Source organism: Rutilus rutilus, assembly GCF_951802725.1.
Source record: "Rutilus rutilus genome assembly, chromosome: 7".
Lineage (NCBI taxonomy): Eukaryota > Metazoa > Chordata > Actinopteri > Cypriniformes > Leuciscidae > Rutilus > Rutilus rutilus.
Genome location: NC_140221.1, coordinates 28930871 through 28948122, shown reverse-complemented (window position 1 = coordinate 28948122; position 17252 = coordinate 28930871). Strand labels below are relative to the sequence as shown.

At 40.0% G+C, this 17252-nt stretch overlaps 1 protein-coding gene across 1 annotated transcript; it reads right to left on the bottom strand.

The window, feature by feature from the left end:
- Positions 1–4137: 4137 nt before the first annotated feature.
- On the bottom strand, positions 4138–16394 carry LOC311294054 (myosin heavy chain, fast skeletal muscle-like). Its single transcript, XM_084414706.1, has 41 exons — positions 16334–16394; positions 16148–16184; positions 15401–15619; positions 15155–15298; positions 14914–15070; positions 14783–14810; positions 14497–14611; positions 14250–14342; positions 14071–14134; positions 13879–13977; positions 13694–13797; positions 13466–13604; positions 13195–13313; positions 12961–13110; positions 12706–12876; positions 12314–12614; positions 12147–12211; positions 11969–12056; positions 11761–11878; positions 11553–11676; positions 11311–11447; positions 10950–11205; positions 9759–10001; positions 9489–9665; positions 9252–9397; positions 9077–9167; positions 8604–8993; positions 8402–8528; positions 8110–8228; positions 7700–7896; positions 7427–7610; positions 7168–7333; positions 6960–7084; positions 6547–6855; positions 6223–6426; positions 5308–5433; positions 5049–5219; positions 4833–4937; positions 4648–4743; positions 4400–4531; positions 4138–4258 (listed from the first exon to the last, which is right to left on the bottom strand). The coding sequence occupies exons 3-41, from the start codon at positions 15605–15607 to the stop codon at positions 4244–4246; spliced, it is 5802 nt and encodes a 1933-aa protein (XP_084270832.1). The 5' UTR covers positions 15608–15619; positions 16148–16184; positions 16334–16394; the 3' UTR covers positions 4138–4243.
- Positions 16395–17252: the final 858 nt, after the last annotated feature.

Below are 17252 nucleotides of genomic sequence, written 5' to 3'. Positions count from 1 at the left end.
GTGTTTGGATCAAGCGGATTATTGAAAACAGAGCCAGTCAGAATAGCCCTGCGCGATGATGCCCAGCCATATGCAGTGCCGACAGCCAGGCGGATACCCCTGCCACTAGTACCACTGGTAAAAAAGGAACTGCAGCGCATGGAGGATGAGGGAATAATTGAGAAAGTAACACAGCCGACAGAGTGGTGCGCTGCTATGGTCCCGGTGCTTAAACCTAATAAGAAGGAGGTCCGCCTCTGTGCAGATCTCAGGAAATTGAACAGAGCTGTGAAACGGGAGAAGTATGTCCTGCCCACAGTAGAGGAAATAATGCCAAAGCTAGCTGGTTCAAAAGTGTTTACGTCACTGGACGCAGCAAGTGGATTTGATCAGATCCCTCTACACGAGGAGAGCAGGATGCTCACCACTTTTATTACTCCGTTTGGGAGATATGCTTTCCGCCGTCTTCCTTTTGGAATAACAAGTGCTCCCGAAATTTTCCAGAGAAAAATGTCAGAAACTCTGGCTGGCCTGGAAGGGACAGAGATCTTTATGGATGATATTTTGATTCATGCAGAGACAGAGGAGCAACATGACCGACGACTGGCTGAGGTGTTAAAGGTCATTGAAGCAGCTGGACTCAAGTTAAACCAGGCAAAGTGTAAGTTCAAGCAGAGACAGGTTCGCTTTTTGGGTCATCTAATCGACGAGGCAGGTGTCAGGGCAGACCCAAATAAAGTCGCGGGGATAGGAAACTTTCCACAGCCACAAAATGCTACTGAGCTCAAAAGATTCTTAGGAATGGTTAATTATTTAGCCAAGTTCATTCCGGAGTTATCAACAGTGGCCCACCCACTGTACGAACTACTGAAAGGAGACAAGGAGTGGATGTGGGGACCTGCTCAGTGCGAGGCGTTCAGGAACCTAAAGACTGCACTAGCCACAGCTCCGGTACTTACCTTCTACGATGCCAACAAGCCCACCATAGTGTCAGCAGACGCCAGCAGCTACGGGCTGGGCGGCGTTCTTCTCCAGCAGCACGGAGATAACTGGAAGCCCGTGGCTTACTGCTCAAGACGATTAAGTGACGCGGAGAAAAGGTATGCGCAAATCGAGAAGGAGTGCTTGGCTAGCGTGTGGTCCTGTGAACGGTTTGATAAATACCTCTATGGACTTGATGGCTTTAGACTGGTTACCGATCACAAACCATTGGTACCTCTCATGAACAGTAAAGACTTAGACTGTGTCCCAATCAGGTGCCAGAGGCTATTAATGAGATTAATGCGCTTCAATGCCATAGCTGAACATGCACCAGGCAAAACATTAGCAGTGGCGGATACACTGTCTAGGAGCCCAGAGCCATGCTGTGGGGATGGGGTCTGTCATGTGGAGGTGGCAGCACACATCGAGGCTGTCATGAGTCAGGTCCCAGCCACACCTCACCGGATGGCAGAGCTAAGACAGCACACTGAAAATGATAGTCAGCTCCAGACGGTCATAGGCTTCATCCGGAAAGGATGGCCTGATTATGCTGCAAAGGTGCCTGAGGTAGTCAAAGACTTCTACCAAGTGAGAGGAGAATTATCTGAGATAGATGGTTTGGTCATTAGAGGCAACCGCATTGTCATTCCAACAGAAATGAGGAAGGTCATCTTAGAGAGAATCCATGACGGACACCAAGGCCTGGTAAAGTGCAGAGAAAGAGCTTATCAATCTGTATGGTGGCCTGGAATGTCTGATGAGATAGTAAAAACAGTACAGCAGTGTACATTTTGCAGAGAAATTAGAAACACACAGAGGAAGGAGCCGTTAATACCCAGCGAGCTGCCCTGTAGGCCATGGCAGAAAGTGGCTATAGACCTGTGTGAGAGTAAGAAGCAAAACTACTTAGTAGTATCAGATTATTACTCTAGATACCTGGAGATTTTGAATCTCCCTACAACCACTACTAGCCAAGTTATAGCAAAGCTGAAAGCCACATTTGCTCGTTTTGGCATTCCGGAAGTGATAGTGAGCGATAATGGGCCCCAGCTATCTTCAGCAGAGATGAGGGAGTTTAGCAAGGAATATGGCTTCGTTCATGTAACTTCCAGCCCACACTACCCTCAAAGTAATGGGCAGGCAGAGAGGGCAGTTCAGATAGCGAAATCTATACTGAGACAGCAGGACCCTCTCCTTGCCCTGATGGTGTACAGAGCCACACCCACTTCGTCGACAGGAGTCAGTCCTGCTGAACTGCTAATGGGCAGGAAAATCAGGACCACCTTGCCTACCCTGCAGGACAATCTGAAACCGAACTGGCCTAATGAGGATGTGATCAGACAGGCTGACGCTGCAGCCAAGCAAAGGCAAGCCTATTACTATAACCGCAGGAACAGAGTAAGGACTCTACCCCCACTGAACCCGGGGGATCAGGTGCTAACAAAGTTGGATGGACAGAAACAGTGGACAATGCCTGCGGTCGTGCGCAGCTCCAGTTCTACTCCAAGGTCCTATATCGTGGAGACGGCACGAGGGGACCGTTACAGGAGGAACCGGCGACACCTGCAGGGCATACCCAAAACATTCACACCTGTCACTGAGAGCCCTGACCAGGTTGTTCCAGAGAACAGGAACACTGTGGACACACACAGTGGTGAGACACTAAACACTCCCACACCCACCCAAGGGACTGTGACCATTACTCGCTCTGGTAGAGTGAGCAAAGCCCCAGACAAACTGGACTTGTGATTATGGACTTTGGGTTTGAGGAGGGGGAGGGTAAATCCCATCAAGAAAATGGGGTGTATGGACTTTGAAAAAAAAATAGTGCTGAGTTATTGTTTAGGAAATGCACTGTTATTTGTAAGAACAGTAGTAATGTTTATTTTCATTAGACACCGTTGAGGTGGGAAGTTAACAAGACAGTTGTGTTTTTACAAAACAAAATATTGTTAAGCCAGAGTGATGTTATTGCTTAACCATTCATGTTAACTAAGAAGGGCAACATCTTTTAGGGGGGAGATGTAATGACAGGTAATGACCAAAAGGTGTCATTGTTCGACTGGAAATGATCTAGTGTTGTTATGGAGAGCTGAAGAAGAGACACGGGATGTTTAGAGTGGTTGTTCATGCCAGAGCCCGTCTACGGAGAGCCTGTCCACTCCCTATTAAGCCCTATTGTACCGAATTTTGGTTGTAGTACCACCAGAGTTCCACTGGGGGCGCTCGCCATGAGTGCAAAATGAATGGGAGTCAATGGGGCTAGACGGCTAAATGTGTCTCTTTCACCCGATTGCCGTTGAGAAATCTCAGATCTGATTGTAGATTTTGCAAGTTCAACATGGGTTTTAGGTCGAAAGTTGAATGAACGAGTACTTATGTCGTTTTGATTTCTTACAGGTTGAGTTGTTGTTGCCCATAACACGCTAGCATTCTGCTAATGACGTCAGCATTCTGACGTCATTGACATTTTGAAAGACTTTTTTAAAGCAAATAAGTGACTCTAAAAAATCTAACACCCAGCAATGTGTAATTTCTTTGCATCTCCTTTCGAATACAACATTCAAATTACTAGACAAAAAATTATATCCTGAGAAAAGTGGATTTTGAGGGGTATACCGCCATTGACCTCCATTCATTCTGCACTCGTCCTGTGAGCGCCCTCATATGGAATCAGAGTGGAACTGCAACCAGTTCAGAAGCCGGAAGTGTAGTGAGAGTGAAACTTCTCGCCAAATTAGACATTCTCTGTTCATGCTGAAAAAGCTAATAAACCGAACACAGAGAGAACTCACGAGTGATCGTCTTTAAAGTATTAATAGATGCCTGTTAAGGATATATACAGACATTACACCGCCCACATGTAGAGATGAATATTCAAGCTGATTATTTGTTTTCAACCCCAGAACGTAAAAACGAAAAATCAAGCCAAAATCTTTTTTTTTATTTTTTTTATGATAAATGAAAAAGGCGCAGTGTTCTATATTTCTTTCAAAATTAAGTAAAACGTGAATGTTCAGAAGATACCATGTTATTCCCGACAAAGCTATTATGTACTTTTAGAACTTTAGAAATATTTCAGTACTTAAGTGATAATGTCAATTATTTTGATCAAATCATTATTTATTTTTTATTTGTGAGTAACATTCCTCTAAAGATCACTCCAAAACAAATGTATGCACATGGTAAGGACAGATTTATTTCAAAAAGAATTTTAAAAGTAATTCTACAGAACAATCATATTATATGACTTCAGTAGAGGCTCCCTTTGGGTTTGGGGGTTTCACTCTTCTTTGGCCTAAAACAAAATGAAGCACATTCATAAGTCATGTAAGTAATCAGTACATTTTCAAGAATAAGCTGAATACTACATATGTTTCTACTCTGTAAATGTGAGAACGCATCTACTAAGTACAGACTCTGAAATTATGCAACTGACCTTTCCAGCATCACGGCTCTTGGCTCTGAGCTTGTTGACCTGAGACTCAGAAATGTCAGCACGCTCCTCAGCTTCCTCAAGCTCATGCTGCACCTTCCTCAACTTGGACAGGTGAGTGTTGGCTTGCTCCTCCTAAAGAGTAAAATTTTTACCATGCTTGTTAACTAAGCTGTGGAGCAGCAGTGATATTTCACCAGTAAATAAATTACTAATTAATTAATAATCAATGTGCAAAAATATATACATACCGCCTCCTCAGACTGCCTCTTGTAGACTTTGACCTTCAGCTGCAGCTTATCAACCAGATCCTGAAGTCTGTTGATGTTCTTCTTGTCCTCCTCAGTCTAAAAATAATTTCATAGATTTATTCTAAATATTTGACTATAAATGCATGTATGAATGACTCAATGGATTTAGTCAGACATGGTCGTACCTGATAAGAGAGCTCTTTCACTCTCCTCTCATATTTGCGGACACCCTTAACAGCATCAGCTCCACGTCTCTGCTCTGCTTCAACTTCAGCCTCAAGCTCACGGACCTTTGATAGCACATAAAAATTCTCAGACAAGTACAAGTGTAGTCATTGGGAACCTGAGATAATGCTTTAATTTTAAAATGATGTTTGTTGTGATCCCTTAAAAGTTCTCACCCTGCTCTCCAACTTCTGGAGTTGTTTCTTTCCTCCTTTCATGGCCAGACTCTCAGCCTCATCCAGACGGTGCTGCAGGTCCTTCACTGTGACCTCCAGATTCTTCTTCATCCTCTCAAGGTGAGAACTGGTGTCCTGCTCCTTCTTCAGCTCTTCTGCCATCATTGCAGCCTTTTGCATTAATACAGAAAGTCATTAGATCCACATTTTTCTAGTATGGAAACTTCTTTTGAAACATTTGGCAGCTACTGTTGCTCACATCAGTGATGGCCTTCTTGGCTTTCTCCTCTGCATTTCTGGCTTCCTGTACAGTGTCATCAACTTCACTCTGGACCTGAACAAGGTCAGCCTCAAGCTTCTTCTTGGTGTTCAGGAGACTTGTGTTCTACAAAATGGAAAGCAACAGTTTGAACATTTTGAAAGATGCTCTCAATTCCCTTAATTTCAGGGAAATCAATTATCAAAAGTCCAAAAACCTCTCCAAACAAGTGATCTGAGTGTTTTACTGAACATAAAAACTACTTACATGTGTAAATGCCACAAAGCATAAAAATATTTATAATAACATAGAATAAGTAACAAGCAATAAGATCCCGAATGATGACTGATGATCTTCCAGCACTGTTTCAGCTGTGCGCTCCAATTCTATGGCACACAGTAAATCTCCTGTCAATCTGAGCAATCAAACCAGTCAAAGTGCGCTCCACATCATCTCTACCTATCACCCAAGATTCAGTTTCCATTTTTTTAACTTTCAAATGACATTGGAAAAACTGCGTCATTATTGCGACACGATCAGATCCTGGAAGTCCTATAGCTTTAGCCAAGCAGCATGTCATGTTACTCCATGAGGATTTTCTTAAGAGCTACGCATCATGTTATGTTGTGTGGGCTCATTTGAATCGAGACAGCCTGTTCTCAATAAAGATGTGTGATTTACTATGTTTTACTGATGTTTCGCGAAGTTGCAAAACAAAACGTGGCACAAAAGCCTCATCTGTATACTGTTTACATGTTTACAACATTACTGTTTACCATTTTTATTATGTCAATAAATTGCGATCGGTTTGTGAAATCGGCCAAATTTAGTGACTACCGATAGACTATCGGCCGATACCGATCTGCGGCTGATCGATCAATGCATCCCTAATTATAAGAAACAAAATGCCCTTACCTGAGAATGCAGCAGCCCAACACGCTCACTGGCGTCCACCAGCTCTTGTTCAGCCACTTTGCGGCCTCTCTCTGTCTGCTCCAGAGCAGCTCTCAGCTCCTCAATCTCAGACTGCATCAGAGTGTTTCTGCGCTCCACCATGGCCACTTGCTCCTTCATGTCTTCCTGTCCTCTCTGGGCATCATCAAGGTGCAGTTGGGCATCCTGAACATAACATTAGCTTTAGAATGAGCTTTCAATATGCTTCCTGGTGACCTTAACCTAACAAAAGTTAGATTATACAAACATATTACTACATTCCAAGGTCGAACAGAAGTCAAATACCTTGAGTTGTCCCTGAACGTTCCTGAGCTGTTTCTGGGCCTCAGCAGCCTGGCGATTGGCGTGGCTCAGCTGAATCTCCATCTCATTAAGGTCTCCCTCCATCTTCTTCTTGATTCTCAGGGCATCATTCCTGCTCCTGACTTCAGAGTCCAGAGTGCCTTGCATGGATTCAATGACTCTCTGGCTGTTCCTCTTGATCTGCTCCATCTCCTCATCCTTCTCTGCAAGCTTCCTGTCAATCTCACTTTTGACCTGATTTAGCTCAAGCTGGACACGAAGAATCTTGGACTCCTCATGCTCCAGGGTGCCCTATGAAATTTAAAAACAACATGTAATTTCAGAATTAAAATAATATTTAACAACACAGTAAAATGGTTTGAGCAAGAATGACATATTAATCTCCAGATACTCACTTCAGCCTCTTCCAGGGCAGTCTGAATCTCTGACTTCTCAGTCTCCACTGTCTTCTTGGCCTTTTCCAGTTCATGGATGCTCTTACCAGTCTCACCTAACTGCTCTGTCAGATCTGAAATCTCCTCTACAAGTTATAAAGAAAATATTATCAACATAAATATATTGTGAATCACTACAGATTTAACACCGTAACACATTGAATCTTACGCTGCAGATTCTTGTTCTCTCTCTTGAGGGTCTCCAGCTGATCCAGACTCTCCTCATAGGAGTTCTTCATCTTGAACAGTTCAGTGCTGAGTGAACGAGCCTCTTTCTGGGCACCTTCCAGCTCTGCCTGACCTTCCTCATATTTCTGCTTCCATTCTGCCAGGACCTTTGGTCCAGATATTTCAGGGTCAGGTTTCATATGTAACATGTTGAACAAAGCCCATTCTGGCCATGCTTTTCAAAGATAAATTGATTGTACCTTGTCAAAGTTTCTCTGCTTCTTGTCAAGGTTAGCAGCCAAACCATTGGCTCTCTCCACATCAATCATGAGGTCCTCCACCTCACCCTGGAGTCTCTGTTTGGTCTTCTCCAGAGATGCACATTTAGAGTTTACTGCCTCAACTTGTTCCTCTGCCTCTTGCAGACGCTGAGCCAGCTTCTTTCTGTTATATTTTTTGTAACATTTAGTCAGAAGATGCATGCAATTGCACAAATTATTAACACATATCTTCACTTCTTTTGATGTTCATACTTGGACTCTTCAAGCTCCTCAGTGCGCTGGATGGCATCAGTTTCATATTTGGTTCTCCACTGAGCAACCTCACTGTTGGCCTTTGACATTCCCCGCTGCAGCTCAGCCTTTGCCTCCTGCTCTTCCTCAAACTGCTCACGGAGCAGGTCGCAGTCATGACGGGCTGATTGCACAGCATGGGCCAGTGCGTTCTTAGCCTAAAGGACAAAGTCACATAATATTTACATTAATTCATTTAGCAGACACTTTTATCCAAAGTGACTTACAAATTAGCAATACAAAATATGATATTAGCTTTATTGTATTACATTAACTTTGTTGTATAGTGTTGTATTAATTTTTTTGCATTATATTAGCTTTGTTGTGTAGTAAGTGGAAATTATGTATTTGTTTTCATTATGCTATATTACCTTAACCTCCTCTTCAATATGCCTCTTAAGCTCCTCGATTTGCTGAGTGAAAGCTTGTTTGCCTCTGGTGAGCTGAGAAACCAGAGCCTCCTTCTCCTCCAGCTGACGGCCAAACTCACCTGTATAGATTTAAATTCACTGTGTCAGATTGTGCTGTCTCTATCAGTTACTATCAAAACAAACTCTTTGAAAGCAAAATGTAAATAAGTGTGTTTTCTTCTGATAATCTTAATACACCACACTCAGTTACTGTTGGAATACTATTAATTTATTCATGATTGTCATTAGTTACCATTTTCAGTTTGAAGTCTTGCTCTATGAGCACTGAGGTCATTTAACTGGCGAATATTCTCATCATTCTTGGATTTTATTTCACTAAGTTGGTCCTCAAGTGTGCGGCACATCTTCTCAAGATTAGCCTGCAAATACAAAAGTCATTAGATAATTGAAAAACTTCAACATGTTATGTATTCTTTAAACATAAAATTTCCTACTTTTCCTTTGGCAACAGCTTCCATGTTGCTGGAAAGATCGTCAATCTCCATTTTGTATTCACTCTTCTCTTTCTCAAGCTTCTGCTTGACACGCTGCAGGTTGTCGATTTGCTCTCCCAGCTCGGCCACACTGTCTGCCTGCTTCTTGCGGAGGGCAGCAGCAGTAGCTTCGTGCTGTAGGGTGGACTCTTCAAGATCACGACGCAGCTTCTGGAATTCAGCTTCACGCTTCTTATTCATCTCGATCTGAGCAGAAGTGGCTCCTCCAGCCTCCTCAAGCCTCTCACTGATCTCCTCAAGTTCCCTGGAGAGATCAGCTCTCTGCTTCTCAACCTTGGCACGAGCAGCGCGCTCAGCCTCGATCTCTTCCTCAAGTTCCTCAATGCGGGCCTATGGTGGAAAGTAGTTAATTTGATTTTTATTGTTCAGCATTTAATTATATTGTTCGTAATGTTGAAAAAATATCAAAATACCTGAAGCTCCTTGATCTTCTTTTGGAGTTGCGCACCCAGAGATTGTTCATCTTCTATCTTGCTAAGCAGCTGGCTTGTTTCAAAGTCTTTCCTGTGGGTGTTCAACAATAAGTGGTTTGCAAAACAAAAACAAAACTTAACAATAATGTTTTCAAAGATTTTAGGCTTTAATTACTTTTTTATTTTCTCGTCAGATTGCTGCTTTTCATTCTCCAGGTCCATGATGGACTCTTGGGCTAATTTCAGGTCTCCTTCAAGCTTTCTCTTGGCTCTTTCCAGGTCCATGCGGAGCTTCTTCTCTTGTTCAAGGGAACCCTCAAGCTACAGGACAATGATAAATAAAATATGTTCACAGCAAAAAAAAACAAAGCTAATTTGCTGAATTAATAACATGTTTACATTATCAACTCACATCATCAACTTGCTGCTCAAGCTTTGTCTTGGATTTGGTCAGGGTGTTGACTTTGTCCTCCTCGGCCTGAAGATCATCCAGTGTCTGCTGATGTGACTCTTGGAGGGCTTTCTTCTCCTTCGTAAGCTTGGCAATGCTCTCATCCTGAGCTGCCATTTCCTCTGTCAAGTTCTTCACCTGTGTGATTTTTGTTCCAAATAAGCTTATATTTTACACTTCATTTTCTATATTAACACATAAATCTAATCTTAAACCAACTCAGTCTCCAACCTTATTCTCAGTGGCATGTTTCTCCTTCTCCACTTTAGCCAAGGTGAGCTCCAAGTCATCAATGTCTTTCTTCAGCTCAGAGCACTCATCCTCCAGTTTCCTCTTCTTGGCTGTCAATTCAGCATTGATTTCTTCCTCATCCTCCAGTCTCTCAGTTGTCTCTTTGAGTTTAGCTTCAAGCTGGATTTTGCTTTTGATCAGACCCTCACACCTCTCCTCAGCATCTGAGAGATTCTCAGATTCCTGTTAAGAAAATAGGTTGCTATGTCATTGGAAACCACATTGCTCATTTTAACGTGTCAGACTGCAACTCATACTTTGTGTGAAGAAAATCTCTCTTGTGTTAAATTTAGGGCAAGTTAACGCGACAATAACACTTTAACAGTTAAAAAAAAAAAAGTGACGTTTAATGTAGGCTTTATTTGATGCTATGAAATTAATCACCCGTAGGTCAAGCCAGGGTTGCCAGATCTACGTTTTTTACCTATATCAAACATTATTTGTAGCTCCTCCCATCCAATAATAGACCAAATAAGTATATTCTTTCACTTTAATATATCTCGAAAAACATGCATGAATCGCAGAAGGTATTCTGATTTCATATATATATATATATATGAAAGATACAGTATACAACTTACCGAAATCCGTATCATGACTCATAATCACTCAATCTGTGTTTCAACCACGGAAAGACGTCAATAAAACAGCTTGTGAACAATATCACTTAATGTTACATTTACCTCAGGAAAGTTATCAAGTTGTCACTTACAGTTTGTTAGTTAGCTATAAAAACTCTAGAGAAGAGCTTATTTACTGTTAATTATAGATGTATGTTTGAATAAATTCGCCATGAAGTGTTTATGAAAACTACCTTTTCTGAGTACTGAGTTGTACTGAGTTGTACAAACATTTCAGCTTTTATTTGAGTGTAAATAGCCTATTATATCTGGATATAAATAGCAGTTGAATATAATAGCTCTGTTGTTAATTTAAAATTATAATATTATAGTGTACCAAATGAGATGGTTCCCTGTATTGTTTGCAGCATTATTTGGGAGAGATTTTTTTTTCCTTAAGAAAAATCAAATTATTGGTATCAGTATTGGCATCGGCCGATATCATTCTGAATAATCAGCTATCGGTATCAGCAGAGAAATGTATTATCGGTGCATCTCAAAAAATACTCACAGATGCTACTTGTAGCTGTAGATCATTTTTCTCTTGCAGCAGTGCTACCATCTTCTGTTCAAGTTCCTTCTTTTTGGCTTCAGCCTTGGCAAGATCTTCTTTGCATTTTACAAAGTCCTCTTTCATGTTTGCCAGCTCTTTCTCAGTTTCGGCACTCTTCAGCAGAGGCTTAATCTTGTAGTAAACCTTCATCCATGGCCAGTGTTTGACATTCATGAATGAACGGATGTTGTATTGGATGGTGTAAATTGACTCCCTGTGAAAAATTCATCATTAAATGCCATAATCATTATAATTATATAAATTATAATTTGTTTCCACAGTTATTGTTGATGTCATCTTTACTAATGACAATACTCACCTCCTTTCCATCATCTTCACAAATTCCCTCCTCATCACGTAGCCACGGCAGAGAGCCTGAGTCATTGTGACCAGAGCAGCCAGTTTCTCATCACGCATCTCCTCAAGAACACCCAGAAGACCAGCTTTGAAGAACACCTGAATTTATGTAAAACAGTAAATCAAAAAAATAATGATTTAACCTGTATAAGCTAAATGACCATGATCACCGAATCTTTGAAATTTGTAAAGCTAAATATGAACCTTTGTGGTTCCAAATCTGTACTCGTCATGATTAACGTCGATGGATCCCAGGAGTTTCTCACTGGCCTTCTTGTTATCCATAAACTGTCCCTCTGGGATAACACTGGCATTCAGCACCTTGTATCTATGGAAGATGGGAAGATTTATCAAAATGATTTATATCTTCTAATAAAGAGTCTCCAACAGGAAATTGTATTTTCATTTATACCTCTGTTTGAAGTCACCATAGAGGATTCTGCTGGGGAAGCCCTTTCTGCAGATTCTGATACCCTCCAATACACCGTTACACCTCAGCTGGTGGATAACCAGGAAGTTCTCCATGAGACCTATAACGAAGTTTACACCATTAACTTGGTAAATTAATTTCATCATATAAATTGAGTGGCAGAATATCTGTAAACTTTTTAATACTTTACCTGGAGTCTTGGACTCATTGGGAATCAGGCAACGCACAAAGTGAGGGTGAGTGCTCCTCAAGTTGGTCATGAGTTTGCCCAAGTTCTCCTGTGAAGAATTGAAAGGGGTTGCCATGCTTTGTATTTCTTTTTTTCTTCAAATACAGAAATATTGCGGTGAGGTCATCTCTATACATACCCTGAACTGGGAGGACACAGTCTGCATGGAGCCACCCTTCTTCTTGCCTCCTTTTTTACCAGTCTCTATTGAGATAAATATACAAAATAACATGTATAAATGAAAAAACAAGAAAGAAAGTGCAAAGCTAAATCAAAGTTTGGTTAAATAGATTTTTTTTTCTTTACCCTCAACAACAGGTGGGTAGAGAGTAGCAAGCAGTTTGACAGGAGACTTCTGGTACAGCTGCACAGCAGACTCATTCAGTGGATCCTTGTTCTTGTCCAGCCAGCCAGAAATGTTGTAGTCCACAGTTCCAGCGTAGTGAACCAGGGAGAAGTGGGCTTCAGCCTTGCCTTTGACAGGCTTTGGTTTCTGGAAAGCATTGCTCTTGCCAAGATGCTGATCATATAACTTGTTCTTGAAGGAAGTGTCTGAAGCCTTGGGGAACATGCACTCCTCTTCAAGGATGGAGAATATACCCATGGGCTGTTTATAAAAGAATGTTGTTTAAGTATTACAATTTTAAGATTTCAAGCATAGAAATTGGAAATGAATAAGTTCATAAACCAGTAAAAACCTTCTCAATGAGCTCAATGCAAGCAGCCAAGTCCATGCCGAAGTCAATGAACTCCCAAATAATGCCCTCCTTCTTGTACTCCTCTTGCTCCAGCACAAACATGTGGTGGTTGAAAAACTGTTGCAGTTTCTCATTGGTGAAGTTGATACACAGCTGCTCCATGCTGTTGTACTGGAGGAAGAAACAGAAACATTTACTGACTTCTGAATATCACTCAATGTGCCATTAAAAAAGAGATAAAATAATCATTCTTACATCAAAGATCTCAAAGCCAGCAATATCCAGCACACCAATGAAGAAGTTTCTTTGTTGTTTTGTGTCCAACATCTGGTTGATACGAATGACCATCCACAAGAACATCCTCTCATAGATAGATTTGGCCAAGGCGCTAACAGAGTTGTACACCTGTAAGTAGAATAGAGTGAATATTTTATTCTGCAATAATTAGCCAGAATTTGAGGTTAAACACATGGCATGCTGTTACTATACCTGTGGCACGGTCTGGCCTTTGGTCACAAACTCATTTCCGACCTTGACTCTAGGGTAGCACAAAGCCTTCAGCATATCAGCAGAGTTCAAACCCAGAAGATAGGCAACTTTGTCAGCCTCTGCAATTAAATTAAGTTGCACAAAAATCCATCCCTTTTCTTGCCATGAAAACTAAATGAAAACCACCCTTTTCTTTGTGAAAATAGAAATAAGGATCTCTCCATTCAAAGCACTGCATGTTATGACACACATTAGTACAATTTAGTCTCACCCTCTGTGCCATCAGGCTCAGCCTGCTCCTCACGCTGCTTCTGCTTGAACTTCATGTTGCCATGATGAAGCACAGCTCCAGTGAACTTGTAGATCCCCATTTTCTCCTCATTAGTAAAGCCCAAAATGTCAATAGCAGTCTGAAAATTACAGAGAAGAATGCACTCTAGGATCTTTTCTGCCATATAGAAGCATACAGTATGTCAATATTTAAATAGCAATGACTCACATCAGTAGCAACCAGCTCCTCTTTATCATCAATGCTGGCCACTGTGATCTGACCCTGACTGCACATAGGGTAGTCATAGGGGTTGGTGGTGATTAGCGTCATTTCTGTAAAATACACAGATTTTTTGAAACAGTGTCTTACAATATTATCTGGCATTTAACACTGAATGCAATGTGTGCACCTACCAAGCAGCTCAGGCTTATGGTTGGTCATCATCTGGTAGAAGATGTGGTAGCCTCTCTCATCTGGAAGCTGGAATGTCACTCTAGACTTCTCCAGCAGATCTGTTGAGAGAATGTACTTGAGTCACATTCATCTGAAGAGTGACAGATAAAGACAAATGTTCAGGATGGATCAATTAAATCGTGTCCACCTACATGTCTCAATGTCAGCACTAGCCAGTTTTCCAGTGGTGCCGAAGTGAATTCTGATAAATTTACCCTGTTTTTGAAACAAAATGGCACAATACATAAATAATCTCTTTATATAAAACTCTGTATAGAAAAATCCAACACAATTGACTAACTATATTGTAAATAAAAAGTGGTTTACTTACAAAACGTGAGGAGTTGTCATTTCTCACAGTCTTGGCATTACCATAAGCCTCAAGCAGAGGGTTGGCAGCAATGATCTGGTCCTCAAGAGAGCCCTGTGATGTTTGAAGGGTTTTCAGTTATTTTCATTTATTTTCTATTTAATGACTAAACACTATTTATAGGCATTTCACAAATTCACATATCATGTGAGATGAGTGTAAATCACCATCATTCAAAATAAAATTTATGTAGTTTTATATATCATACCTGCATTTTGCCAGGAGTAGGTTCTTTCTTCTTGTCACCACCTGCCACTGCAACTGTGGCAAAGTACTGAATGACACGTTTGGTGTTCACAGTCTTTCCAGCACCAGATTCTCCACTGGTTTATGAGAGATTATAGAAAACAGAAGTTTAAAAGACATGTAGACTTTTCAAAGTATATTCATAAGTTCATTCTTAAATTCTGTTTTGTAAATATCTCCATATAGATTTGCCATTTACATTATACTTAAATTTTTGTCATGGTCTGAGATTAAATGAAAATACTTACGTAATCAGGACAGACTGGTTTTCTCTATCTGTTGATTGTAATGTGTAAAATATCCGATAAATATTTATTATATTAACATCATCAAATTTACCTTAATGAATTCTATAGAATTAAATTCCATAATGTCTTACCAGTCAGCATGAACTGATATGCGTTGTCAGAGACAGAGAAGATGTGGGGTGGGGCCTCCATACGCTTTTTGCCTCTGTAGGCAGACACCACTTCTGCATCATACACTGGGAGCCACTTGTAGGGGTTCACAGTTGCGCAGAAGAGTCCAGAGTAGGTCTGAAATGAGCAGAGACATGGTCAGATTGCAACAACACAGACAAAATGAACTTAAATGCTTTTTTATGTTGTTTCAGAACTTACGTAGATCATCCATGCAGCATAACGCTCTTTGAGGTTATACAGCACAGAGGCTTCATTGAGATGGGTCATCATGGCCATGTCCTCAATCTTGTCATACTTGGGAGGATTCATTGGGTAGACATCTTCTTCCTTTACTGTTCTCTCCTTTAAATTTGATAAATTAGATATTAGATATAAAAGAAAACAATGTAATAAGTAATTTAATGAGCATCTACATTAAGTAGAAATTAAAAATTAAAAACTCGCCTCCTTAGTGTCAAGCAAAATAACTGTGGCTTTGCCACCCTCTTTGCTCTTGATTGTACCCTTGAGGTACAACTCTTTGGCATCAGCCACATAGCAGGCAGACTTGGCATCAAATGGTTTGCTCTGAGCCTCAATTCTCTCTTTCTCAGGCTTACGAAGGTAAATGGCAGCCTTGCCATAAACGGCCATCTCAGCGTCCGTACTCATGGTGGCGGCTTACTAAAATTTGGATAAGAAACATTGACATTCTTTTTGAATCAATAAAATAAGTATTGATAATCAAACATACTGTCCACAAACAGTATTTATAGAGGGTCTCATGTAGTTAAGGTCTTTATAGAATAAATTAAATTAAAGTGAAAAGGCCTATTCAAATGTAAAAAGTGTGAACACAATAGTCCTTAATTTATGGCGTCTCTAATTAAATCATCTGTCACAATATGCATTTTGTTGATACATTATAAACTGCATTAACAAATGAAACAAAATTTTTTCAACACTTGTTTTTTTGTTTCAGTTATATACCACGTTATATCAGTTATATACCACAGTGTCCATATTTATAAAAAGTGTCAAGAGACCCACTTAAAATCTGCCAATAGACAAGTATAAAATTCTTAAGTAATTTATCACAAAAAAAAAAAACAGCACATCTACGATAAACTAGAGTCTACGTGCATCTGAAAACATGCAAATATTAAACCACGTCTTTTTAATGCAGTAATGCAGTGTGTTGCTACCACCTACCTTCCTCCTTTTGAAGACCAGATGAAATTTGAACACCCTATAAAGGAATTCAGTTTTAGAAAAAAAACTACATTTAGGCATATATGGTAATAATATCTTTTTAAAGACTTCTTCTGTCATATCAATTCACTTAGTATAATCTCTTACTAATAACAACATCAAATGCAAAGTATTTCAGCTTCTTACCACAAGCAGGAACTCCTCTAGGCTCCTATGAGACTGGCTGTGCTCTCCTCAAAACTTATATTGAGGTCAATTTGCACACTAAGCAGAGGCTATAAATGGATAAGCTTTAGAGTCCTAATTTATGGTAAGACGCTACACCTATTCTCAGTCATCAACAGATATGACATCATTTTACACATCAGTTATAGGTATCACATACATTTGACAATGCAATAGTTTGATAATGTGTCCGTATTTTGAATAAATTACATGATAGTCATAGTCATAATCATATGTTTTTTTTAATTTACATTTACATTTATACTTCATAAATATTTCATTTTTAATTGACTGACAAGAAAAAAAAATCAATTGATTTTAATTTGTGGGGAATTATTTTCAGTTGCAGATTAAATTGGAATAATATTAAAACAAACATATAAAGACACATTTGATATCTAATATTTTTCACAGAGACAAGCACGTATAACAGAAATGGCCATATAAGTGATTGACTGCATGGAAGATTGCCATCCAAGCTGTCCCATAAAAAAATACCATAATAGTTCACTCCCAGTGTATGAGTCTAGTGTCTATTTATACCTAATGCTTTTTATGATTGGGATGGGTAGACTATATTACTCGATGAGGGGAAAGATTCAGTGATTTTTCCATTTGCTTTGTCGTGAACACTGCTGTGTTTCCATTTTTATTTCTGTTTATTGCAATGTTTCCATATTTTAATGTTAGACATCTTTAAACTTAATTAGAAGTGGTACAATAATTTGGACTCATTCAAAGTTTATACTTTAACATGAATTTTAAGTTAACATGGAACAAATGACAAAGTATTGTTGCAATTAGTCATCGCAACAGTAAAGAACGTCTAACCTCAAATGCCAAAGTTATTGTCGTGTATGAACAAAAGGAACTAAAGGAT